The 27,993-nt window shown below is 37.4% G+C and overlaps 2 protein-coding genes across 2 annotated transcripts; both read right to left on the reverse strand.

Moving 5' to 3' along the window:
• Nucleotides 1-1,018: 1,018 nt before the first annotated feature.
• Nucleotides 1,019-12,808, reverse strand: crkl (v-crk avian sarcoma virus CT10 oncogene homolog-like). The gene is made up of 5 exons (XM_015384633.1): nucleotides 12,489-12,808; nucleotides 12,233-12,302; nucleotides 11,616-12,079; nucleotides 10,184-10,634; nucleotides 1,019-2,998 (listed from the first exon to the last, which is right to left on the reverse strand). Exons 3-5 carry the CDS (start codon nucleotides 11,924-11,926, stop codon nucleotides 2,864-2,866), a joined length of 897 nt encoding a protein of 298 aa, XP_015240119.1. The 5' UTR covers nucleotides 11,927-12,079; nucleotides 12,233-12,302; nucleotides 12,489-12,808; the 3' UTR covers nucleotides 1,019-2,863.
• Nucleotides 12,809-23,033: 10,225 nt separating this feature from the next.
• On the reverse strand, nucleotides 23,034-27,993 carry LOC107090964. Its single transcript, XM_015384628.1, has 5 exons — nucleotides 27,661-27,993; nucleotides 26,607-26,654; nucleotides 25,391-25,502; nucleotides 23,325-23,511; nucleotides 23,034-23,238 (listed from the first exon to the last, which is right to left on the reverse strand). The coding sequence occupies exons 1-5, from the start codon at nucleotides 27,962-27,964 to the stop codon at nucleotides 23,134-23,136; spliced, it is 756 nt and encodes a 251-aa protein (XP_015240114.1). The 5' UTR covers nucleotides 27,965-27,993; the 3' UTR covers nucleotides 23,034-23,133.

Genomic DNA, 27,993 nt, shown 5'->3' on the forward strand with positions numbered 1-27,993 from the left:
ATGGACTTAAACGTTGGACATTATGTGACATAAACTGGCCAAAATTTGAGATCTATCATAATTAGATCCTTTTAACAATTTCTTTCATTCAAATTTAGGCATAGTTTGAGATGGATGAAACAAATATGAAAAATGTGCAATATTTTCCAGTAATTTTAACTTGACAAGCATGGAGGGAAGTTTGAATGGCTCCATTCTAGTCCTGTTAAATACCATGAAGCTTATATTTGAAACAGGACTGACAGCTAACGTTCAGAGGATATGAATACTTTTCCAAACCACTGCAGCCATAAGTAGATTTAGTGAATTCACCTTTAAAGTTGACAATCACTTGTCTTCTCCCTCCGTGACGGAAGTACTTTAAACCTGAATACTTGTACAAAAATAATTTATGCTGCAGAAATGCTGTTAAGCATCAGAACGAGAACATTTCACAGAATTATCTCCTGGGCTGATATGAAAAACGAGATTTAAATAAACACTACAGAAATAGAATCAATGCTTCACTTCCTGTTTAGTTCCTCCACACAATGATTAGATACCAGGATTTAAATTTTGACTGCAGGTTTCACAGGATCCCTTTTTACCCATGAACAGTATTCAGTTAAATATTATGAAAATCACACCCTACTTTTGTGCGCGCAAAGCATCAGCTGCAAATTGACAACAGCATCCTTTTAAAAGCTGCAGCTTCTAAATAGAGGAGTGCTTTCAGCGCTAAACAAACATGACACATGCAAAGCTGCCCTTGAAAAGTTTTTCTGTTCCCGTCTTTGGGTCAGCTGACATTCTTTTCTTAGCACTTCATTAAAATTCATTAATTGCTTCCTTTCTCCTGGGCGCAGGCAGAATCAAAACTGGAGAGAGAAAAAAAACGTCAAACTAGAGCAAGAGCAACTGTCCTGTGCTCCAGATACACAAGCGGTGACGCCTGAGCCGCCGCATGCGGACCCACCCGCCCATCTGTTAAATGGCATATAGGGCACAGAGAAAAGATACCAGAGAGGATGGCTGCTTAAAGAAGTAGACATAAATTTTATTTACTTGTTCTGTACATAAAGGGTCATTACCAACACAGGTGTTATCCATGGGAAATATTAACACATGTAAATGGTATTAGAAAATAAAAAGGCACAATTTGATTTTTTTTTTTTTGAGGAACAGGCTTTTCTAGAATTATGAGAAAACAAAAATAGCACAGTAATACTGTTAATGCCATTACAAAATAGCTCAAAAGCAGGAGAAAAGTTCATCTCAAGAAGGGAAATACTCAGGTTGTATTGCTCGACTAGGTTTAAATAATCTCGGCAAGAAAGAAAAAAAACAAACAAAAAAAGAAACTTTGCTAAATGAGATAAATGACAATAAGCAGCATATGACCAGATGAGACCACCTACTGTGGCCAAGAGGTCATGCACATAGGCAACCAGCAGGCATTTTTTCCCTTTTAGTAAGTCACCCTTTAAATAACACTTATTTTAAAACGCTTGATTTAAAACTGACCAAATAAAGAAAAAAAAATGCAGTTTAAAGCTGCCCATAACCTTAGAGAATTTGGCAGAGCATCAATTCAGACATGATGGGGTAAGAGTGGAGATTGAGGGTTTTACAGCAGAAACCTGCTTCGTTCTTACAACCATTTAATCCCTGGGCGACCTGATGATTAGCAAAACTGCCTGTAGCACAATGTGGACGTGAATACCTTAAACTGCTTTACTGGGGTCTGTTTGCATTACAAGAAATGTGGGAAACCAAACATTGAGAGAAAAAAAAAGATTTCATTTTAACAGAATTAGCATATTATCAAGAGAAGGCAAGAGACTGATTTCACTTTGAAAGAAATGATGGGACTTCATTAGCTGTGCCACAGGTTGTCAGATGCTCCAATAGGTGCTGATCTAGATGGTTAGCTCAAAGGCTTGGCACTTTTCAAAACAAACTTTTAAAGCCACTTTACTGCTAGGTTCTGTTAGCATTCAAACCCTGCTAATCGTTTACACTAATTTCAAGAAGTGGACATGTAGAGTCACCCTCAAACATGCGCTGTCGCAAAATGAAGAAAAAAAAATCTCATGTAAAAAGAGCAAGAGAAAATGCTGGCTATGTCATACCGTATCAGCATAAATAAGTTAGTTGGCCAGTCAGGAAGATTGGAGACAGTCATCAATAATGTAATTTCTCCAGAAATCCACCAATTTCTGCTTCAATTGACACATTACAGGCATCACTAGACACAAACAGGATGCTTAAAAAAAAAGTCCAAAACCCCATGACCAATTTGCAGAGAATTAAGGTAAAACAGTGAGTTTATTGTTTGCAGTGATGTTAATTCAATGGCCGGCCAGCTCCTAGTTGCCTCAGTGCTCTCCTAAAGCCATGTAGATGCTGCTTTACCCCATTTACTGCACATACAATCATTCTCACATGAACAAAAAATTCAGAAGCCAAAAAAAAAGCTCACATGACAAAAACTCAGCATCTAAGAGGACTGACAAGTTTTGATGCTTTGCAGGAGAAATCTGTTGTGAGCACGCCCACATGCACTAACATACAAACACACACTCGCACTGATGCCCAGTGATCCTCTGCAAATCAAACACGAAGAAAATCGGCTTCAAAAGGGAACTAGCGATGGTTAGGTCAAGTTTTTAACTTAAGTCTGATGTCAACAGCTGTAAACAGTCAGGAAGCCTTGCAAAGGCTGGCGGCAGCAGAGATGGGGGTCGCTGTTATGTTATGGTACAGCCCCCCCTTCTCAAAGCAGGCAAGCGCATAACCGCGACACCAGCAGGACAGGTGGCAACGGGCCAGCGGGTTCAGCTACACGTCGCTACCGCCAAGAGGCTCCGACTGAGCCTCCAAGTCAATCGCTCTCATCTGGATTCTGGGGGTTTATGATTTTGACGTGTGTGAATGGGAAGAGGCCTTTGCGTCCGTTCACCTCCCCCTCCCACTGACCACTGATGTTCATCCGCGTGACGGTGACGATGTCGCCAACCTGAGGAGAAAAAGACAAAAACGTTCAGTCTTTAACATATTCATTCCAGGGGTTGAACTTATGCTACAATCCACCTCTGAATATCACACAGCTTGTGGGAAGATTTATTTCAGTGTCAGATCTCTGATGGCGTACTACACGCCGGTTTCAAAGCACATGACAGGAGGGCAGATCTGCCGCTCAGAATGTGACCCCAATCTGTCCAGGCCGCATCTTCTTTAGCAGGATTAAAACAGAGGTCCCTTCCATCACAACCATGATTAAACAAACCATTTAGGCCGCATTATGCAAAGTATTAACTACAATAAAACTTGAAGGACATACAGACTTAGATTTGATCTGCAGCAGCCTTCAGGAGGGAAAAGGAGTTTAATCGAATGAACAACTAAAAATAAGATTTTAAGTACGATATGTTGCTTAATATTCACTTTCCAAATGTAGCACATTGCAGACACAAATGTTAATGTTTCTACATAAATTACTTATAAAGTCTGCACTAGGCAATAATCTGAGTTAGAGCCAACAATTGATAAAAAAGCATAAGAGGGGTTGATAAGGTTGATAACAGCTACAGAGTTTTAGTAAATATAAACTATCAAAATGACTAATAAAAGGTAGGAATTCAACAAATCAGGACATTATCTGTAAGAAGAAGCAGTCCATGAGAACTCACGTTTTTTTAAATCACCAGAAGTAGTGTACAGGAAACAGAAAAACTAGAAGAGTTTGCTACGTCCCAAAAGCAAATATAAAACCTTTTAGTTTATATGAAAAACATCCTTAAGAAAAAACAAGACAAAAACACAGCGACACACTGCAGCGTTAGCATCAAGAGGTGAGAATGCGTCCCATCAACCAGCACAAGAAGGAAAGATCAATGGGATGAAACAACAGCAATAACCTCACAGCCAGGATAAAGTGGTTCAGACTGATGCATATTCAATGTTTGTCAAAGTGATTCCATTAAAAATTTGTGAGCATACTCAATGTCCACAGACCTTCTGCATCCACTATGAATGGGCTGGATGGATTTCACAAAACAAAATTTGCTCAACTTGTCAGTACCTGCAGCAAAGGCTGATGCTTCGATAAATTCATGTTCTGAACGAGGCCGGTTATCGACACATCTGCCAGCTGATATTAGCATTTTATCATGTATTGGCATCTATCTATGCGTTTGATAAATGAGCACATTCAGCAGCCATGTCTTCAGATTAAATACATGCATTCCTGCACCCTCATTCTGCTATCCCTTGTTAATGTTTTGTTTGATTTATTCATATGTGTTTGTTTTGTTTAAACAATTTGTTAGTATTGTGTCACTTAATAACTGAATTTTATTGATCTCACATTGGATAAATTTATCTCTCTCTGCATTTAACCCATCCCCTTGGGGAGCAGCAGGCTGCCGTCGACCCAGAGTGGCAGTCTGTGGGAGTGGGGTTCGAACTCAGAACCTCAGGATTCCAAGCTATATGCCCTAACCACCTGGCCACCACTCCCCCCACCCCATAAAAATAAAAGGAAGAAAAAGCAACACCAGTATCATGAATAGTCCCCATGTCATTATAATTGGCATTGGCCTTTAAAAATTTCAAAAAGGCTGGATTGGATTCTAGTTGGTTTATGATATCAAGAAAATGTAACAAATCAAAAGGCAATGGTGGCATTTATAAGGCAACAAAAACCATTACAGAAGGACACCACTGGATTTCACTTGCTGTTGAAAAATGAGTCATTGCTTCTGCTTTCTGAGTTTCAAAAGCCCCAACATGGCCACAACACACATCTAAGGGATTTTACTTGTAGAAGCCATGATATGTCCAGAACCAGATGCTGAGAACAGACCTCAACAGCAGAGAGAAAAAGTTAATTACCAGCCTGCCCTGTGTATCAGCACCAACCACAAGAAAACTGTACATGTACCACTTTAAGCAACAATTCATGACCCCTGCCACTATTTTAAACTAACCAAATCCATTAAACGGAGTTAATCTATTGCTAATGCTGGTATTGCAGCAAAATTCCAAATTGTGTTTGAGCTGTTTCAAAAAAGAAGCAGGTTATAGTTGACCTGCAACTTAAGCAACAATCAGAATATTACACAAAGAAATCCATGAATTAAAAACTAAAGGCAAATGCCAGGGCTAAAACAAACCAAACAAAATAGAACCAAATGACATAACATTGGCTGTACATTAAACATTTTGGAAAGCATTAGTTCGAGTACTTTCTTTGCCAGTTGGAGGGAAACAAAGGCATCCCAGAGGAGCGGTGACTGTCCAAGCTCTGCAATGCAGTACAGTACAAATGTCTTCAGAAAACCTACAGTTGCCCTCTTACTTGCTGCACTTAAAGTGAACCAATACAGCAGTTATTTGTCTGGGATGCTGCTCCAGGGCGCACATTGAGTTAAAGCCTTTACTGCCCAGTTTGAAAAGAAAACAGAGCAAAACAGCGGACAAAGAATTTATTGCAACCGTGCAGATGTGGCTGTTTGGATAACTCATTTATGCACATGAAACATATTTGACCATAGTGTTCACTACAAGAGATTTCAAGGAGTTCTTTTTTTTCTCTGGCGGAACGAAAAAAGGGGGCGTCGGGAAATAAATAATGATGAAAGCTGAACAGTAAAATAGTAAAACATTGGTATTGAATTGAACACATCCTAAACTTTACTAGCTGCATTGGCCAGTAGATTTAGCCACTGTGGTTTGTTGACCGCTTACAATATAGTTGATTAAGCAGCCCTTTTCTGTGAACCCATTTCCTAAGCATTATGCTTCACTGTAAACAGACCTCTTAATAGATCAAAGGGTCCATTTGGTAAATGGCAGATAGCACAGCTCTGTAATATGTGTTTATTACTAAATGAGTATAGAACCAACAACAGCTTATTTTCTTTTAGGTTGATTGCAACACAAGCCAATGTGGAGTTTTACTAGCTAAGTGGTTTTGATTACCATATTTAACTAACAACACTACTAAACAAAGGCATCTTTAAAATTGGTAAATCTGATTAGAGGCCCCAGAGACACATCCCATTAATAAAAATATTAGGGCTAAAACAATTATCCAGATTATTGATGATCAATTCAACATTAGAATCGTCAACTAATTTAGAAATCAAATAATCCTAATCAGGAGTACAAAGAAATAGAGTAGCACAGTTTTAAGGTAAGCACATATTGCCGTCTGGTTGTTCAATTGATTATCCTCGGTCACAACCTTAACCAGTATCTAGATTTTTATATGTATATAAAAAAAATAGAGAGACAAAGTATGTGCAGCAATAAATTTCTTATTTTTTTGGAGCTATACAAATGTGACTGTTAAATAGAACCTGCAGTATCAGAACTAGGGCAACGACTAACGATTGTTATGCAAATCAAATAATCTGTCGATTATTTTTTCAATTAATAGATTAATAATCGGATAGCTAAAGGTTCCTTACAGATGTTTATGAAATTAAACCAGGTGAAACTAAAACTTTTCAAAATTAAAAATGTTCAGATTTTTTTTTTTTTACAATTTTGATGTAATTGCTGCTCTAAGTTGGTTCCTCTGACAGCTAAAAGCATCTTTTAGAGTCTCTAAACTCCAGTTAATGATTAATCGATAGCTAAATTAGTTTACGATTATTTCGATAATCAATTAATCACGATTAATCAGATAAACTGTTTCAGCCATAATCAGAACTATCCAGGTCCAGTTCCTCTAACATTTTTAGTGTAAAAGATTTAAGCATACAGAGGCAGTCATTATTATCAAGGTATAACTATTTAGTTTCAAGGTTTATGGGCGCTAAACAACTTTAAATCTTGTTCATAATACAGTTCTTATTGCTCGGATGTCTAAGATGAAAGAAAAATAGTCAGAATGAAATTTCTCTGCCCGTCTGAAGCATTGTCCCCTCCCCCTACCTGTTTCTGTACACTGCCAGCTGGCTGAAAGAAAATCATGCAAGTTTACTTTCGCATTAAATAAATATATATTTGTTATGCAGAAAAAGCCACAGAAACAGAAAAAATAAAAAAGGGACAGTGTGGAAACTAAATGAACACCAACCATCACCGTTAAAATACTAATTAGTGAGTCAAGATAATTATCCACCAACTAAAGAATTATTAAGTAGGTCAATAAACCGTATTATGTGATACTGCAGGACAGACACTCTTACTCTGTTCCCACTAAAAATCAAGACTGATAAGTTGCAGGAAAGCTGGTGGATTGGTGTAACTTGCAGGTTCAGAAAACACAATTTTTACCTGACTGATCAAGGCCAGAAAAGCTAAAAGTTATAATATGTTAGAATATAGAAAAATAATGGATTTTTTTTTTATATAAATTCCTGATAAATTGCAGGGATGTGAAAATCTAAGCAACCAAATGACATTAATAACATTATGACTAAACAAAACAATATGGCTAATATTTCAGAGAAGGATTAAGCATATCACGGAGTAAAATATACAGAATACCTAAACATTAGGGATGGGACGGTTTAAGAAAACCATCAGAACCGTTCGGTTCGACTGTCTCAGTTCGGTTCGCGTGTGTTTCGTTCGGTTCATGCGCTGCTCCTTTTTCTCATAGGCGAAGCGTTTACACTCCAGAGCAGAAGGTGGCGGTACTGCGACCAAAGCCAACCACCAGTAGTAAACAAGAAGAAAAAGCGAAGCAGCTTAGCCGGGTGTAGCAGGGAAAGAAATCAGTTGTTGTGGAGAATTGTGTCGGAATGGCGAGTGGGAAAGAACAGGAGTTGGAAGACGCGCCAGCAGCACTTTATAAGTCTGCTGTATGGGAGCGCTTTGCATTTAGAGTGACCTACGATGACGGCGGAAAGAAAGTTGTGGATAAAAGTGCAACAGTGTGCGAGCATTGTGCAACACGTTTTGTTTACGCTAACAGCAACATGACCAACATGTCATGCTAACCCCGAAATCCCACATACTCCGTCAGCAACCCCCGCTTCGCCCCGCTGCGCTCCAGACCGGCTGCTCAAAGCAAAGCATACAGCCCCCACTGTGGCTTCGTCCGCTCCCCTCTGAGTCCCTTGGAGATGGTAGAGAGCATGCGCCAGATGATTAAATTCAAAGCAGCAAAACATACGGAAATGATCCAGGGTTTCCACGGATCATTTAAAATAATTACAATCCATTATTTTTTGGGGGATTTTTTCATTAATTCCATAAATATTTATGGGATTTCGGTGTAACAACATGTATCGAACCGAACCGAAAACCATGACCAGGAACCGTGAATCGAACCGAACCGTGGATTTTGTGAATCGTTCCACCCCTACTACACATATTAACGAAAAAACAAAACCACAAGCCAATACAGTGAGATGCCTTCTAGAAACAATGCAGCATTCATTCAAACTGGACTGACAGTGCGAAAAAAAAAACACAATTTCATTCATAAACATTGGCAGAAAATCAAGAGGTTTCTTTCATACAGGAAGAATGAGGGAAATTAACACATGAATGCTTCATCAGGTATCTAAATTTAACAAAGATTGCATCCAAGTCAACCATCTCATTGGTAAAGCGATTAAAAGTTTGCTACAAAGGCACAGGAAAACCTCTTGACACGAGGTCCTGTTTATTTATACAGGATCCTCCTCCACTTTTAATCTGGAAGCATGATAGGGGAACATTTTGAAAAGGCATGTCTAAACGTTTTAAAATATGATCCCATTTGGCTAAAAGCGAGCACTTGTTAAAGCTAAGAAATAACAGAAATAGCTTTTCTGTAATTAACAGTTTTTCTAGCTTCTAAAAAAATATATGTAGTATGTAAGTCTACTATAACTTAAAGACTAAATTTAACAAAATAAAGAACCTTAATAACTGCAAGACTTGTTTAAAACTAAACCCAAATCCTCTACATTGTAAAACTTCATGGATTAAAAATGACATTTGTGTGTAGCACTACAAATATTATTGAGACAACCAGTAAAAACTGAAAATTGAGTTCACACTGCAGTTATAACATATTCTCCATCCTCAATAGTAATTATTAGATGAGGCAACAAACTACCTAAATTAAGAGCGTTAATAATATGCTACTACAAGATTATTACACTGAACAGTCATACTAAATGAACTGCAGACTTCACTGTGTCTTTTTTAGAGGCAGATACATCTACAAAGATTAAATGGTAATGGGGCAGATTGCAAAGGCATCATAAGCGTATAAAAAGAAAAACAATACACAAAACAAGCTACAAATGACTTCTTTCTGGGGAGAGAAATCTAACCTTTGACATATTAAAGAGTCACAGGAACTAAGTGCATCTTTGCTCCGAACTCTAACTACAACAGTTGATTTCCTCTTGAATGCTGACAAACTCTGACGTCACTGAATAACAGCAGAGTTAGCTTGAAAATAACTCAAGTTCTCATCTCTCGCCTGGGGAAATCACCACAGCTCAGCCTGCTAAGTCTGTCGGAGCCCTGCTTTAGCTCTCCAGCGCACACTGAGCGTCGCAAGTTTCAACATGCTATCATAAAAGAACAATCCAAGAGCACTCCACTTAGAAATACACTGCAGTCAGATCTGCAGCCTCTTCAGCATCAATTAATAACAAACAGCCATGAATCATTTTGGATTCAGCATTAAAAAATACTAGTCATCCCGCTAAACATAAAATGCATTCAACAACAAGCAAGAACACTAGAATTAAAAAACAACCATCCATCCATTTTCCGTCACTCATATCTCTGCTGGGGTTTTGACAGGTGCTGGTCAAAGACAACCAATGGTAGCAAAATAAACATTAATACAGGGTGAACCACAACTACAGAAAACTGTAAAACTTAACTTTAAAGAACTGATCAACATTAAGTAAAAGTCAGATCTTTTTTGATGTGACCAAACACACCAACTATGATGGTAACCAACACCCAAGCACCGGAAAAAAATGACTAGAGATCAAGTGGGACAGTTTTACACCTTCAGCCCACAGAACTACGCCTGTGAGTCTTGTGTTAGTGGTAGTGTTCAACCCTGCGACATGGCTTCTATAATTTAAGAATTGGGGAGCTCTCTCTAAAAGACAAGACAAAAAACACCTATTGAACCTACAAACAACATTTTAATAAAGGAGCCATATAGACATTTAGTTTTTAAAGCAACCTATAATTTTAGAGAGAACTGATGGATGACATACTGTACCTCTAGAGCCAGAGCTGTTTTGTCATAAGCACAAGGCACTCGTTTCTGGATGGCCTTTGCAATGACCGGGCCATTCTGCACGGAGGGTAAGGGGGAGATAACTGCTCCAGGTGTGCCAGGGGGCGTCTGGGGCTGAGCGTAGGCGTGGGCCGGCTCCGGGATCCCATAGCTGTTGGAATTGCGAGATCCATGGATAGGATGGCCAGGATGGGGAGAGGGTCGCACCACTTTCTCTACATAAGGGACAGGGATCATCCCAACGCGTCCCTCTCTGTTTTTGGCACTCCACCACTGTTCCTCTGGCTTCTCAAGGATGATAAGAACCTCCCCCTTCTTGAACGGGAGGTCCTCGGCGTCACTTCCCGTGAAGTCGTATAATGTTCTCACATACTCCTGGTTCTCTTCGGGACCGACCATTGTCTGGATGGGTCCAGTGATCGTGCTTGGATACCTTGGGAAGACAGAAAAATTGCTTTTATTTAGCCATTAGATCACATAAAAGACATATTAGAGTAGTCTTAAAGCAAAGCAACATGAAGTAAAAAAAAAAAAAAAAGAAAAAAAAATCAGACTGAATAAAAGGCTACTTTACACATAACTAGCTTTATATACACACACACAAACAAACAAAAAAAACATCCAATGTGCTGTTATCCACTATCAGCTGTGAAAGACCTGCACTACATTTTTTGCCTTATTTACAAGACCAATCAGCTGTTTTGAGGCCTATCCAAAATCCAAAGGTTTTTATAGCTTCGTGGAGAAAGGATCAACCCAGAACTGTCCTTCTGGAAAAACTTACTGCTCACTGCCAGGAGCCTGGTTACTATCTAGAGAACATACTAAGAAATTATTAATAGTTTGAACACCATACTCTAAATTGGCAAACAAGGGTTTACTCTATAAGTTTTCTAGGTGTATCTATGACTGAACTGCTATTTCTTACCCAGATATTCCTTCATACACGTCATATTGGTAAAAAAAAAAAAATTTAAATTAAATTGGCTGCTAAGTTTATTCCTCCATTGATAATAGCTTTGCATAAATAGCTTGCCATTCTTCCCTTGCAAAAACTAGCTGATGGATTCATGTGTAAATATTTCCAAACCTTTGATGTTTCTCCTCAATGCTAACAAACCATAGCCATTTGAAGTCACCTGCATTTGAATTACTTGTCTCCCCACTGTTTCTTTCACAATTACTTCCATGGAAACAACAAAGCATTAGTTAAATAAACTAAAATACATCAGTACTCAAATCAGTCTTCTGGAAAATGTTTCTATCAAAGGCGTCTTTGTAGAGCAGAAAGCTTCAAATAGTAAAATGAATATGTCAAATGCAAATCGTGCAAAAAAAAAAAAATGTCCAAACTGAGTTTAGTGGTTATAAAACTCTGGTTAATAGTAAAGCTGGTGTTGCTTGACTTCCTTACCTGGGGGCAGGCTCTATTAGCGTAGTTGTATCCAGATAGTGGATTTTGTAGAACTCCAGAAGAGCAGGAAGGTTATCAAACTCCTGATCGCCTATCTTAAATTTTTTGCTGGGCAAAGAGTTAATGATATAGTGAGACACTTTGGAGTTTTCAGACACAGACAGGACATAGTCCCCGGGGCAGGTAGAGGAGTCTCGAACCAGAAACATCCCATGCCTCTGTCCCTGTAACCTGTTCTGTGCCTCCTGTCGAGAAACCGGTCCAAAATACCAGGAGGACCGATCACAAGAGTCGAACCGAGCCGTTGACATGTCTGTTTCCCCACCAAAAAATAAATTATATAAATATAAATAAAAGAAAGCTCAGCGTTGATCCAAAGTAGAGGATTCAGTAGGTGCAGGGCAGGGCATTCGTCGCCCCTGTACGTTTTCCAGTGATTTCTGTAGAAACGCAGCTTCGTCGACCTAATTAAAAAAAAATTGACAATGATGATTTTTTCTTTTAATAAATAAACGGCCTGTTATTTTTAAGGACGCGCTGGGACTAACTTGGTCCAACTTTGGAGCATATTGGCCCAGTTTTAAGCGTCTGAGAATGGAGAAAAATCATTAACTTACGAAACAAAAAACACCGAGAAGGGCCCGAAAGCAAGAAATGATCGATTAAGCTTCCTCCTTTTCGTTCCGCCTTCCGAGAAAAAAAAAAAAAAACACACACACACAAGGCTTCAAATAATTATCTCCTCCAGTCAGGGTCAGTTAACATAAAAAAGAGGAAAGGGTGGCCTCGTTTCTTTTCATAGAGAACTCCTCATTTCTGTCAACTAAAAACGGCTAAAATTAGCCGCAGGGGAGGGGAAACAAAGATAGTTACTTCAAATCCTCTCGGTTTAACGGTAAGGCAGGTCGGTGAGTTCCCTCTCTCGGGTTCGAGCAGACTTCAGAGGCAGCGCAGGAAAAAATGGCGGCCCGCAACACGTCTTCACACAAAAAGTGACTTGAGAACAGCCGTTTATCCGCCGCTGGTGCATCTCAGGGGCTGCATTCCCTTACCGCTGGCGCACTATCCCGACCTGACCGATATTTTGTCATCAACTTGCCGTTATTTTTGATTTTGTCCTCCGCTCGCTCAGGAAACCAGAAGTGCGAGGGTTGGAGAGAAAAATGGCGACAGGAGGGCTGGTCCCGCTTTCTAGCAGGACGTCACTCAACGAGTGAAGGGGGAGATGGGCGGGGGGACGAGATGAGGAAAAAGAGGGTGGGCAGCTGGCTGACGGCGCATTGGTGGGGGTGGGGAGGGGGTCCGCTTGGTGTTGCTCATGCTTCCACAAATCTGCAACTTTTCTAATTCAGCGGTAATTATCACCACAAAACACCGAATGTAAAAAATATAAACCGGTGTCTAATAGTTACGGAAGAGGATTGGGGTGGAGCTAGATGGGGGACCGGGGGGGCCATGCCCCCCCTTAGCCAATCATTGGCCACCTCTACTATTTATTTCTCTCTAATACAGATGGGGGCAACAGTAATACTCTCAAGTGGAATATTCAAAACATTTAAATTTTTCATATATTAAAAATGACATGAAAACAAAAACAATGTGGATTATTATGCACATCAATATACTAACATTAAAGATGATAAGCAGAGAATTCAAGCAGAAATAGATTTTGTGTTTTATGGCGTGAAGAGAAAATGAAGTATTTCTGCAAGTCATCTAGGAGTCTTCAGTGAAATCATTAGTAAATAACTATTTTAATAAAAACTTTTTAAACAATCAATTTATGTAGATAATTCTTGTGAATATCAATTTTATGCAGAATGATTACTGAAAACCCAAAATTCAAACTTGAAAGAATTTTATCCACTATACCTTTTATTTAGAAAGGTATAGCCTTTGCTAACAAATAACCCTATTTGTCAACAAAGGCTGTGGGAAAGTATGATTTTTCTTTATTTAGAAAATATGGATGTTTTGCTCGTTAATTTTCCTGTTGGAACAGCGTCAATTGACCCTGTAAAAGTTAACTGATTTTTACATTTTATTTCACTATAATATGAGAAAATAGTCAGAATTCTTACTTTAATCTCAGAATTCTGACTTTTTTCTCAGAATTTTGACTTTTTTTTCTCAGAATTCTGACTTTAATCTCAGAATTTTGGATCTTAATGTAGATGGTTACCATGAAGGAAGAGATGTGGGAGCACTCAGCTTCACAGACAAAGATGTTATTTGTTTGGGAGGGCCAGTGACACATTGGTGGAAAATTACGGAATAAGGCGACTTTTCACGTGATATTATTTAACATAAAGATGCTATTTAATTAATGGAAGGGCAGAAGGTGATTAAAACAAGAGAGCTAGTTTACTCTTTAAAACAGACTTGGCATTGTGAGAAAAAAGTCAGAATTCTGAGATTAAAGTCAGAATTCTGAGAAAAAAGTAAGAATTCTGAGAATAAGGTCAGAATTCTGAGATTAAAGCCAGAATTCGGAGAATAAAGTCAGAATTCTGAGTAAAAAGTAAGAATTAATTTTTTTTCTTATATTATACTGAAATAAAATAAAAAAAATCTGTTAATTTTTTTTCCAGTGGCCTTAATCCTCTTCCGTAAATAGTAGTTAATTTTGTCTCTATTTATTTTTAATTTTAAATCAGTGCTATATACCAATGTGTACATATAAATAAGCAGTAGAACCAAATGCAATAAAAGAATACCGGTATAAACAATATTATCTTAGAGATAAAAGAAAGGCCCTGTCTATCAGAGGCTTTAAAGACAATCATATATATGGCCTATTATAAAATCATCTCTCAGATATTTTGTTTAGCTTTAGTTAAGAGCCCATCTGTCATGTTTTGGATTAGTTGAAGTTTACAAAAGGACTGTTTTCATGTTCCTACAATACCTGGAAATAAAGGTATGAATCACTTTTTTAAGTCAGGTTGTAACAGGAGGGATATAATTTTGGATGTGATCCTAATTTCTACTTTTGAGACGTTGTGTCATTTAAATATTTGCCATGAAGGAAATTATATCTGATAACTAAAACATCACCTGAGGGCACAGATTAATCGCCATGTAAATTTGAAGAGGAATTTGAAATAGAAGGAAAATGAATAGAAAAACCAGCATAAGTGATACATTCTAAGACAATTTTAAGACTTTTAGAGTCAAGAGTGTGACCTAAATTATGAGCCGGCCCAGCAATATGATATAAGAGGTCAAAGGTTTATTGCAAACAAAGAGCTGACAGCAGTTTTTTTTTTTTTTTCTAAAGAGGATAGGACAATAAGATCTTACGTTTTGGCAGCAATTCTTTGTTACATTATGGCAAGATGGGAGGGAAAGTATTCATTCCCACTATGATGAACTGGATGCTGCACAATTTATAGCACTGTTGCTCTCTGAATTGGTATTAGGTGTGTTTTTATGTTTTTCCCTGCAATTGACTGGTGATTTGTCCAGGACTTACATTGCTTCTTGCCCATAGATTGCTGCAGATAGCCACCAGCCCCAATAGCCCTGACAGATAAGCAGCAGAAGGTGGATGGATGATGAACTGCATGGATTACAGAGTTCATGGGATTAATATTTTAAGGTCTAACTTTGTCTATAATGCTAAAAGTGCTGGGATTGGTTTTATTTGTAGTAAATGTGAGTCACATCAGCATAGCCATAAGACCGATATGACATTTTCGTTAAATGAAGCATAGATGGAAGACATTGAGAGAGGATCAAGGACAGCGAAAATTGGTACAACTTTAATCATTGCACATGTAAAAAAGGATTTATTTATATAAATTTTCCATCACACTTATCCCAGATGGGGTCGCAGGGGGCAGGCTCGGGCTGGTAATCTGTGGGCCGGCCACAACACTTACTCTCAGCCGGCACCTACTGTACCTACCTGTGACAGTAAATAACTCAAGGAGCTCAAGAAGTAATACAACGTTAACTACCTAAATGATGCATGTAGAATATATAGCCCTTCCTTGTCACGCACATTGCTGTGACAGTTGACATATGGTGTCATTTTCTATTTGTTCAAACTGTAAAATCCTTGCAACAAACTAAATTATAATTTAACTAAAATGCTTTCTTTAAACCAAACTACGATGTTCCTGTTATATTTGATGAATTTATGTTTGAATATTTTGCAAAAATATGTTGCGGTGCATGATGGGGTTTTGCATATAATTATAATTTAACCAACTTAAACAAACATAGGCTAATTTATAATCAAATATGCAAAGCTGTACTTCAGCACTTTTATTTAGTTAATAAAAATCACTGTTTTTGCATTCTTCGCATTTTCTTAACCTTGCAAAAGGAAATATTAATATTTATGAATTATACTTGATAATAAATATATGATTTAATGAATAATCTGTCAGTAAAAGCTTATCTATTTGCTTATTATTAATAGGGATGTGGTATAGAAAAAAAAACACATATACTAACAATGACCCTCCATAATAGTCACTTTATGAAATTGTCCACCCAACAGTTAAAAAAATACCAAACCAGGTAAATTAGAAGGAACGAGTTGTTTTTTTTTTCTTCTGTGTCTATCATCTAAAGCATTCTTGTCTTATGTTACAGTTATCAGGATTCATAAGATTTCAAAATTTAATTGGCTCTTAGTCTTAAATGGTCCTTTTATTTTCAAATATACTTTCATACTTTCTTTTTTTATGATTTTAAAATAGTCTTCTATATCAAGACAATAAAGACAAAACAAAAAAATATAGAAAATATGCTGTGAAATTCTCCTAAAATGCATTCATTTAAATTTTCTGTTTTTCTGAAATTTCTATCCAGTTAAACTTATTCTCCTATACATATTTTATTTTCTAATGTCTATTTTGGATTCTTTCCTCATTCAAGGTCTGTCTTGTACATGGCCAATATTTTTGTTTGAATTTAACTAGTTTATTGGGAAAATAAGTTAAAGAAAATGTGAGTTCCAATGCTTGTGCTGTCTTCAGGTATAATTATCAAAATAATTTAGATTTTACTGCATGACTGTGAATAAAAAAGTATTTGTTGTTGTATTAATTCTTTTTATTTTAGCAGTAACATTACAAAAACAGGGACTTTCAGTTTTGCAGACTTGTCATCTGCACACTTGAACCCATGCACTTCCTCCATGTGCACACTTCATAGAGGGGGTTTAGTTTGAGTACTGGGGCTGGGCCAAAGAAACCTGAGAAGAGCAGGGAGTGCCAAAGTGCCAAAAAGGGAGATTACTGAGTGTGGGCTAACATAGTGATTTTAAAAGAAATCTAATGTGTGGATGTGGGGGAGATGAGACCTTCTGGCAACCTCTGGCACAATTGCAAAACAAAATTAATTTAACTCTAATTATACAGCAAAGCAAAAGAAAACTAAGCAGATCTAGACAGAAATTACAAAAACAGAATAATAAAAAAATAATTTTCCCCTATGATATGCAGTCCTCCGTAAATAATGCCAGGATTATCCTTTCCTATAACTAAGACGACCCAGAGCTGCATTCACAGCATGATTAGGAAACGTATGGATAATAGCTGCTGATAATATAGTTCCATATGTATTAAAACGGTGACAATATTTGACCTCTCTTTAAGTGTACAGTAGGATATCTCAGTATCTATTTTACACCACCAGCAAGACATTTTACATAATTCCTTATTTTCATTTCCTGTTGCTCTTCAACTTCCTCTTCCATTTAATCTCATAATGTGAATTCTCTGGCACAAAGCTATGACATATTGATTTGGAGCCTCTTTGCATTGTGGTGAAACAGGAAGAGTCTATTTAGATTTGCAGGGCAGTGCCATGGAGGAGAAAAAAAAAGTCTGAAAAAAAAAACGCAGAATGGATTACCGGTAAATGATGCATCGGACAGATTTTCTTGATGTGGCTATGTATTTATTGAGCACTAAAGCTGCTGCTGCTCATTGATAAAGTCAAAGTAGTTTTCAGTCGCCATGAGACTAAAATGGGCACAGAGCGGCTCCCACCCCTGCAACACTGTCTGAATGTTAATAGATTTGTACCCACTTGGTTTTCACTGCTTATGTCTGCCAATTCCCACATTTTAACAATGAAGCAGCAAGGCAGCACATTTGTGGGTATGTCTTAGTTTTCAGAAATACACTTTTGAATTAGACTAAATTAATTTCTAGTTTCAATATCTTTAATTGTACTTTAATTCATTTTAAGCAATATATTACAAAGCTGTGAAAAATGCTAATTAATGTGCTTTAAAAAAAAAAAGATAAAACCCGCAAATTATCCTGGACAAACCTGAAGGAAAAATTTTGCTGTTTTCAAAAAATATTTAGATAACTAAGGAAGTGAAGGTATTTCATTTTTCTTTTCAAAAACACCCCCATCTGGTGGACGATTTTCAGAAAAGACCTGTTTCCATTTACTTAAACACAGGTTGTCTATGCATGTTTTATTTCCTAGACTCAAATCTGTGTATTAAAAAGTCTTTTGGTGATTGATACAATTGATTATAAAAATGAGCTGGTCCGTGACAAGTTATTTATACTAACAGAGCTGTAGGTTTATCATGGCAATGATTACATCTACCCAAGAATAAGAGGAAGAAAGACCTGACACTAAGACGTAATGTGACTAGACAATTTCAACACATAAATATGCTTTGATCAACATGCCATTTTTTCACTCTGTTTTTTTTTTCTGAAGAGGTTTCAGCAGAAAAGATTTCTTAAGAAAAAAAAGCGAGCGATAATCAATATCAACCACAATCTCTGACTGGTTTCCCTATCTCTGCCTACGAGAAGAAGAGCATCTTACAGCGTGATGCCGCCACTGCCTTGTCTCGTCATGGGTAGAGTGTGTTCAGGTTGACGTGCAGTGATGGCTTTCTATCACACATATTCCTTTGCATGTTAACCACAATATTGTGATCTATGTGCCAAAAAATTCTTGAAGCAAAACCTTAAAACATTAGTTTTCATGGCTTGTGTAACTATGCATAAAGGCCACGTATATGTGGTTTTCTTTATTCATCTGTCAGATGATGGACTGAGAAGTGCTCTATGTTCAAAATAATAGGCTTATCATTTTAGAGCCTAACACTGTCTCTCTTTGGTCTTTCTGATGGTGCTGCATTGATAGAGCTATCTACATTTTGCACCATTAGATTGTCTGCATGTTTTGAGCAATGGCAATAGCCAGATATTCTCCTAAAAAAAAAATCTAAAATGAACATATCACTTATCAGCTGAAGAATAAAGCTGGAAAAGACTTTAGAGTAACACCTAGTAGAAAGTAAGGGATGTGTAGAATATGTGCACAAACTGATGGGTGATTATGCATGGTAATTTGGCATTATAATTACAATAGGTAAATAAAGTCAGTTATCATATCATGCTGCTGTGAAATTTCTAGAATGTTTCTTAAAGAAGTGAAGCCATTTTTGTGTCACTGAATAAAGGAACGCTTTTTATAGCTGCAGAAGTTGTATTATAATGAATAGCAAAACAGTGTTCACACTTTGTTGTGCTTATCATAAATAATGCTGGTGAAGAAGAAATGAAAATGATCATTAAAACACTGGATGAATTACAAAAGTTTCTATCAGCGTATCTTCAAAAATCTTTGATCTGATTAAACTTAAGATTTCTACTGAAATCTACAATTCACAAGCTTTATATAAACTAAGGGGGGGAGAAATGTAAATTGCACATGTATTAGTTGTTGTTTTAAAAAAAGAGCATTTCTTGCAACAAAAAAACAAGTTAGGTAAAAAAGTAAAAATCAGGCTGGTTGTATCACGTCACTGTTTTTGCCGGAATTGCTCCTCCTTGATGACCATGTGCTGACAGTAGAAATTCATTTGAAATGTGTTGTTGACTCTGCAGCAACTCTTCATTTTCTGCATGCATACAGTGAAAGGGGAGAGAAGAAACTTCCTTTTAACAAGAAGAAACCTCCAGCAAAAGTGTAGCATTCTGCAAAGACTGAGTGGGGGTTTAAGAAGACAGAAGGAACATAAAAGCACTCATCCATAAAATGGTTCAATGTTACAAAAAATGTAAAGGTGAACCAGCTCCATATGTGGCTCTATCTAGGAAAGAAACTGTTGAACAGATGAGCTATTAGTCTGTTTTCATGTCTAAATGGCTGAAAGAGTGCAGATCTATCCAATCTATCTCTAGTTTACAGCAGAGGTAGGTTATATTTCCAATAATTCCCAGGATTAGTTTAAAGGTTGTTTTATTTGTGGTCTCTTGTAGACTATTGCAAAGAATCTAATTCCTTTTTGTAATTATCCTTGTTGCAACACAATTATACAAGCTGGTTTAGTAAGGCTATCTGCTCTGGCAGTCAGTTATCGGTCGACTATTTCAAAGTCATGTCGCTTGTATTATTTCATCAAGCTGTTTAGGAGTCTCAAACACAGAGGACTAGCACAAGGGACAGGGTGGGACAGGGTGCATGCTTTATAAAACCAGAGAAAACACTCCCTGGATTTTTATTAAAAGGGTTTGAAACTCTCAAAATTGAACATTTTTGTACATTTCAAAACAAAGCTTTTTAAAACCATTGTATATTTTTTATATGTGCAATCAGCTCGCACATATAAAAAAACATTAATGTTCAGAAATGTAACTAACTGAGTAACTAGCTCTATACCGTCATACTATAACACAATTTGATGTAGTGAAAAAATAAAATTCTTTCTTTTCATTAGCAGTGTTTAGGATGTAAAAACTGAAAACTCCTTTGATTCAGCTTCATCTGACTTCAATGGAAAACGGGGGTGTTAAAAAACTTAATAAATAGATCAAAAACTCTTCTTTCAAGTAAAACAGAGGTTTTTACATATAAATGGTCACTTAACCAAATAATAAAATAATAATAAAAATAAAATAATAAAATTATGTTTTAATGAAGCTTGTTTGTCAAATAAAAAATCTGAAACCTTTAAGGGGAAAATATTTTTCACTATGCCCATATTTCATGGATTTTTTTTTTCTATTGGTATGATGTAATATTCTAAGTTTAAATGTTTCCTATTTATTGAAATATAAATACGAAACATTTTCATAGTTACCAGAAATGAAGAGATACTGATATAAATGTTTTTCACTGATAGTGTGACACATTTAATATGACTATACATTCAAATAAATTAAACATCACAAATATATTTGACCAAACTAAACTTACGCTTTATGATTAAATAGCTTTGCTGTCTCCAATCCTCCTCGATAATCAATTTTCATACACAATATAGGCCAAACCGAAATTTGTGTTTTAGGTCACATGTCAGCAGATGTATTTTTATGCATTTGCAATCAGCCTAAGTATAAATTTAAACATGTTTAAGTGATGCAAATATTCACTGACTGGCTGAATGCTCCCACAACAAACTTAAGAGTTGTGGTTTCTTCTTTTTTTTAATGCTGTCCTATTTTATAACATGTTTCGCCAGCTAAATAATTCCATTCAAAGTCCATATGACCTCAAGCTTTACTCCTTTGAAGTCAATATTGTGTGTGTGAGGCTACAGCGATTAGATGTTAGGGTAGGATTGGGTCACAGACCTATTTACCAGCTTACACACTGAACATGTTATAGCTTGCAAAGAACTGCTGTATTACGGTACTTTACTGTGATGATTTACTTTAAAAAAAGAGAGACATCATTTAGTAATGACAAAACATTTCCAAATTTATAATTTCCGTTCTGTCGATAACAGATTTTTATAACGTTATGCTTGTTTTAATGAATCATCAATGAAGGCGGATTGGTGACTAAAACTATAGACATTAATGGAAAGTCCATTTGCAGTGGCCTCTATGCAATACTCGGCTTCTCCTCTCTCTGATTGCACTGTTGGAGCTAAGGCTCTGCTTCAGGGCTGGAAGGACAACACCAGACTGAGGCACCCCAGACCTGGGAAGAGATAAGTAGATTTAACATAGAGAAAACATATTGTTATACTACAGTTACCGGTAGTTGCTTTTTTATGCTTAAAAGAGCATAGAACAAGTTCTAGATTTTTTTGCAGACATTTCCTCCCTCGGAGGACCCTGTTCCCGCTAATTTTTCATGTGTCTGGGCATATACACAACCTCATAACGTCAGATGTGCAGGCCGAGGCCACACACCAATGTTAAACTTGTTATAAATATTGTTATTGTCCTCTTCCTCCCCTGAGCCAGGAGAAGCAAGTGCTTCAGGAGCTGGAGGCAGTAGTAGCAGCAGCTCAATAACAACTGATGGGGTGAAGCCCAGGCAACAGGTCCCTAATGCTCCAGCAACAGATCCTCTTCCACCAGGGAAAAAATCCCATTTGGATGTCAAGATCCTATCCAGATCCGTCTGACATCACTTCTGCTAAGCAAACATGAATGATGCGCATTCCATAACTAGATATAGTGACTTAATATCACAATGTTTTTTTTTTTTTTGTTAATCACTGCTGCTTACCTTATCAACGCTGCACTTTAAAAATGAAAGTGTCTAGAGAGCTGTTCTAAACAAAATGTCTGTTTGTTTACACCTGCGTGTTATAATAAATCTGTCTAAATCTAAGTCTAAAGATACAAACCTGTTAAATTCAAGTTAAATTCTCTATTTAAAGAATAAGAGATCACAGTAGCAATTTCTATTTGTTTACTTCTAATTTAATTGATTTGGTCCACTTAAAATATATATATATATATATATATATATATATATATATATATATATATATATATATAAAACCTTGTGGATTTCCAAACTCTTTTGCAAAGTTCCTCCAATTAAATTAACTTTTGGTTTATTATATCTTATTTATCTGTAATCAATTTTTTTTTTTTTTTTTAATCTATTTGTAAACTTACCATAGCAAGACCACATGACTAGAGATGACAAGATAAAAACATCTAGGCACGCTAAATCTAAACATCAGGACATAATTCTGGGGCATATTTCAAAGCTAAATCCAAACCCCAGAAACCAACCAATTTAAAATAATACTACTACCAATTCTCACAAAGGGAGTGATGAAATATAAGCCACAATGAATCAAAAGTTGCACTTGCGGCCGCAAAACGAATGTGGTTGAGATGCCTTTTACAAAGAAACATTTATCCAAATATTAATTATGTTAGTAACATTTTTGAGTTTGTTTGAATAGAGAAAATTGATATTAAAATTTTTACTGCTTTTCATCCTAAAAATATCTTTTGATTCAATGACATACATTAAAAACATCCATGCCCACCATGAGGGTGAATGCATTTTAAACTAAATCGCTGTGTTTACATCAGAGAAGAAAATGAAATAAACTTTTACATTTTCTTTCCAGGTCTTATAAACTTTCCAGAACCTCTAGAACCAGGACCTACATACACTTTCTTTGGAAACGACTGAATGTCCAGTTTAGGAAATGTCCTTTCTTCTACAGCCTTCCTGCAACATACAGGAAAAGCCACATCAACAGCAGGTTGAACGTATTTGCAAACCTGATTGTATGATCTATAAACATGTTAGCATCACCTTACCGTGGTTTATCAATAAGGTAGGCTTTGCTTGACATATGGTTTTCTGGGGGGATTTTCTTGCTCAGGACAAAATCTCTAAGCAATGCCTTCAGACGCGCAATCTGCATAATTAACACAGTGAACAGAGCAAAACAGTAACATTTTTTAGGTATTTACAAATTTGGCAGCCATGGTTTTGAACAATTACCTCCTGACTCTGTAAATTGTTGGATTTGAACATCTGCTGGATGATGATCTCACACTCCTGCAGGGTGGGGGGGTGTGGTGGACGGGATGGATTGCTGCGGACTCTTAGAGGCTGTAAGGAGGTAATCCGCCTAGTGATGCCTGTGCCATTGATTTGCCGTACTGACAGTGGAACATCGCCACATTCTCTAAGGTATAAGAACAGTGAGATATTTTTAGTAAAAGGCAGAAAGAAAAATATTTAAAGACTTGGTTATGAAACTGAACAGTTTGTAATACATTGTAACATGCATTTAAATGTAATTTCTGTCATTTGTAGTTTTTTTTTTTTATGAAACCAAAGAAAAAAAATTGATTCATTTCACATGGAGTGAGAAAAAATCTCTGATTTTATTTTTTTAATCTATATCTAACAACCCTGCTAGCAACAAGGAGTGACTATACATTTTTGCATTACACTGCTGTCGAAAACAGTTAAGGGGATGTGTATGATGTTTAAACTTTGAATACAGATTTAACAGAATATATTTGCATCATTCTCCAGCCTCTGATATAAATAGGCAAATAATCTCTGCTAAAGAACAGTGTGCACATTCAGTTGAAAATCTTTTATGGCTGATCATACTCATGACTTACGTATTCTTAGTTGGCTGGAATCAAACATTGAACACCCCTGCCTCTCTGCATATTCAAATTTAAACCTGCCACATCTCGGGTTTATTGTTGTGTCAGTAGCTAGTCAAAGAAAGCAGTTAGAGTCGAAGCTTAAGTGAAAATTCAGTCTGCAAGACTCTTAATCAGCCTAATTTGGATCACCCATTGATGTCCAAAGCCAATCATTTCTCAAGATGCTTTTCATTTGGTCGAAGGCCAAGTGTCTCCATTCAGCGCCTCAGCTGAACTTTGACCCACCTCCACCCCATCTCCTTCTTCTCTCATAGCCCACCCTTAAGGCCTGGTTTAATTCCTGCAGCAGTGTGTTGCAGTGAGCTTGACGCAGACAGTTTTGATTTATGCCCAGTATTGAAGCATGGTCTGCACTATACGCTGTGGGTCTATATACGGCCGAGGCGGTGAGGAAGTGGGGACGAGTTTGTCCGACGACGGAGGAACATGACGGCCAAAAAAAGCAGAGATCCAGGTGGAAAAAGGGTCCCAGTGTTCTCATGCACCTCGCCCTTCAGGCAGGTCATACTTCACAAGTCGTTTTCCTCAATTTCGGTCATAAAAACTAAACAAGCTGGCCTCCTGTCTGCGGCACTGTCTGCCGTCCCCTACAATTAGGGAGAGGTGCAGCAGAGTGTCTGCAGAGAGGGCGGGGACGTCTTTTTGTTCACTGCGACACCTACGCAGACGACCTAGTTTTGAAGCATAAATCAGCCTTTAGATCCACTCATCCTCCAGCTTATTCTACCACAAATGCCCGGACTCAAGGGCGAAGACAACGCTAATCCTTTTTTAGGTTACTCATCCAACCCCATGTTGATTCATAGCATCAAAGTCTTCTGCAGGGGCCCATGTGCCAAAGATGCTGTCTCCGTATGTCATTATCTGCTTCTGTCTCCTTGAACCCCAGTCGGCCTTGGCAGAAGGCCGCTCACACTGAGCCTGGTTCTGCTGGAGGTTTCTTCCTGTTCAAAGGGAGTTTTCCTATGTAGTAAGTGACAGCTATCCACTGTCACTTACTACATGCTTAACGTTAGGGGTTGCAGAGAGTCAATGAGTCCATGAAATCACTTGGTTTTCATTAGATAGTAAATCTTAATTGAGCTGATTGTGTTATTTGCAAGTAAATTGAATTGAAAATAATGTTTCTAATTGCACCTGTATGAGTTTCTCCAGGTTGAACTACAGCCACACTTTATTCACTATAGTAGATCAAGTACACATGTATCATACCAGGCCATGTATTATGGCATGGTGATGCCTTGGGATCCCCCAGAGCAGCTGGAGGAGGTGTGTGTGGATCAGGAAGTCTGGGCATCTCTGCTTAGACTGCTGCCTCCATGACCTGGCCCAAGTTAAAGTGGAAGAAAATGGATGTATTATAATTGAAAAGTAATTCACCTTAAAGCTTGGTCTTGCAGTAGTGCTGATGTCTTCTCCAATGGTTCCTCTTCTGTGTGGGCCACTCTGCCTTGGGTTTTAGGTGTTGCATCTTGAAAGCTGTGCATTCTTCCTAAAAAAACAAAAACAAAACTAAGCCTACCTAACAATCACTCTAAAGGCTTGTTTACAGAGATGTAGCTTAAGATATTAGCAGTAACTATGAAGAGATATTATATTATATATATTGAGATGTTATATGACAGACAAACACAAAAAAGTGTGTATCTGATACATCTACATAAAATCCAGTTTAACCACCTGATTTAGATTTTGTACAATATAACATGCAATTCGAGTTGTAAAATATTTATGGCACAACTGAAAACCTATCAAGACATGGCTGCTCACTTAAACTGAAGGTTGAAAAAGAAGAAGAATATTAATCTAAGCAGCCCTGAGGCTCAGGGAGGGATCGGAAAACTCCACAGCTAGATAAAGTAATCTGTCGACAGGACAATAAGGTCTGCACTCCTTGTTTTTGTCTTTTTTTGTGTAGAATATTGCCAAAAAACAGAAAGTCTTATATAAAGCATAGGAAAGACACTGGTGGAAGTCCTGGTTGAATGAGAACTAAATAGAAATTTCAGCTCCACACAGAAAAAACTTTAGAGACGGTAGGTTTATTGCCAGGCTGAAATAGGACGGCGACAGCATCATGCGAAATAGTGATCAAGTGAGGATCATTTTCCTAAGCATGCACTGATAATGTGGATGCAGCGTAACACAACGCAGAGAGCTGCAGAAGTCTCTAGACTAAAGGCTGAAGCTAAAGCAAGCATGACCATGATCGTATCAACACAGCCGCAGCTATGGTTTAAATCCGACCATAAAGTTAGACTACTCAAAGTTAATCTGATAATCTACTTAAAAATACAGATAATCTCCATCATTAAAATAACTTTCTGTTTCTAGCCTGTTAGAAATACACTTAAAAGACCTGAAAGTTTTAGCTAAAAGTAGCCCGACAAAGTACTGACTCACACAAAGGCACGCCACACTTTTCAGATCATTACTGGTTTACCCAAATAAGTGTTTTATGAAAAATAGAACTTTATCTGTAATGGGAATATAAAGGAGGGACAAAAGTTTAAGAGACAAGAATAAAATAAGACAAATGTCCTTAATGTCAACCACTGAAGCTGCAATGGAAACAATAATCAAGACCACTTCTCACCTTTTCTGCTAGTCTGGTGCGACTCCATAATCATTTTATACTTCAGTTCTGCAGCATGCATAACAGGAAACAGTTAGTGTCATTATGTTGCATTGACTGCAGATCACCACTAATGGGTGCAGTCATTACACCCAGAGTTAAAACCTTTAGCTTAGGCCTGCTCTGACACCACATCCTTCACAGACCTCCAGCTGAGGAAAACCCTGGGGTTGCTATGCTACCACAGGCTGGATGTCTCACTTGTTAGCACTGCATCATGGGGACAGTTAGGTCTCTGACCTGAATTCATTACAGCGGGAATCATTGCCAACCCTTGTAGGTGGAAAATAATGATGTGCAGCCTTTGGATGAAATGTTTGGTATCAGGTCAATAAAGCTGATTTATTAATGAAACTCAAAACCCTGCTGATTCCTACAGAAACCATTACATTCTTCCTATCTATGCTTATAGGGTGAAACTACGGAAAAGGATTAGGGCCACTGTAAAATGAAAAAAAAAAAGTTAAGATTTTTAGATTTCATTTCAGTATAATATGAGAAAAGTCAGAATTCTCAGAGAATTCAGACTTTTTTCTCAGAATTTTGAATTTTTCTCAGAATTCAGACTTTTGTCTCAGAATTTTGAATTTTTCTCAGAATTCTGACTTTAAATCTCAGAGTTTTGAATTTTTTTCTCAGAATTTTGAGTTTAATCTCAGAATTCTGACTTTTGTCTCAGAATTCTGTCTCTAATCTCTGAATTCTGATTTTTGTCTCAGAATTCTGACTTTTTTCCCATATGAAACTGAAATAAAATTAAAAAAAAACTTTAATTAGCTAAAAAATGTATTAACTTTACAGTTAACTTTTTTCTTTCAGTGACCCTAATCCTCTTTAGTATAAAACCGCAAGGGGCAAAATTACAAATAAAATTTTGCTTTTAAAATGTGCATATTAATTTGTAACATTATGGACATTCAGGATTATTTGTATAACATATAAAACACTACATTTTTTGTTAAATGACTGGTTCCTTCAATAACAAGACAAATTGAGAAAATAATAATAAAAACACCGTTATTCTCCTTTCTGAGGTATTCTATTTCTGCGTGGAGCTTCTCCAGAGTTTCCTTGTGTTGTTCCTGCAGGAATTGGATGTTCCTCTGCAGGGATGCCATCCGGGGGTCCACCTGGCCCAGGCGGGGCCCCTGTGGCTTCCCCACCTCCTCCTTCTCTCCACTGACAGTCAGTGGGACAGCAGGCGGTGGAAGCAGAGCTTGGTTTGCGGGGAAACGCCGCGGAGATCCCGATTTCCAGTGGATTCCCACTCCGGTCCAGTTTGGAGAAAGCCACAGCGGTGGGAGGTTAATACCTGACATTATTTTAAGTTATTTTCTTCGCCGCTCAA

The sequence above is a fragment of the Cyprinodon variegatus genome, unplaced genomic scaffold (genome assembly GCF_000732505.1).
Source record: "Cyprinodon variegatus isolate N-32 unplaced genomic scaffold, C_variegatus-1.0 Scaffold318, whole genome shotgun sequence".
Lineage (NCBI taxonomy): Eukaryota > Metazoa > Chordata > Actinopteri > Cyprinodontiformes > Cyprinodontidae > Cyprinodon > Cyprinodon variegatus.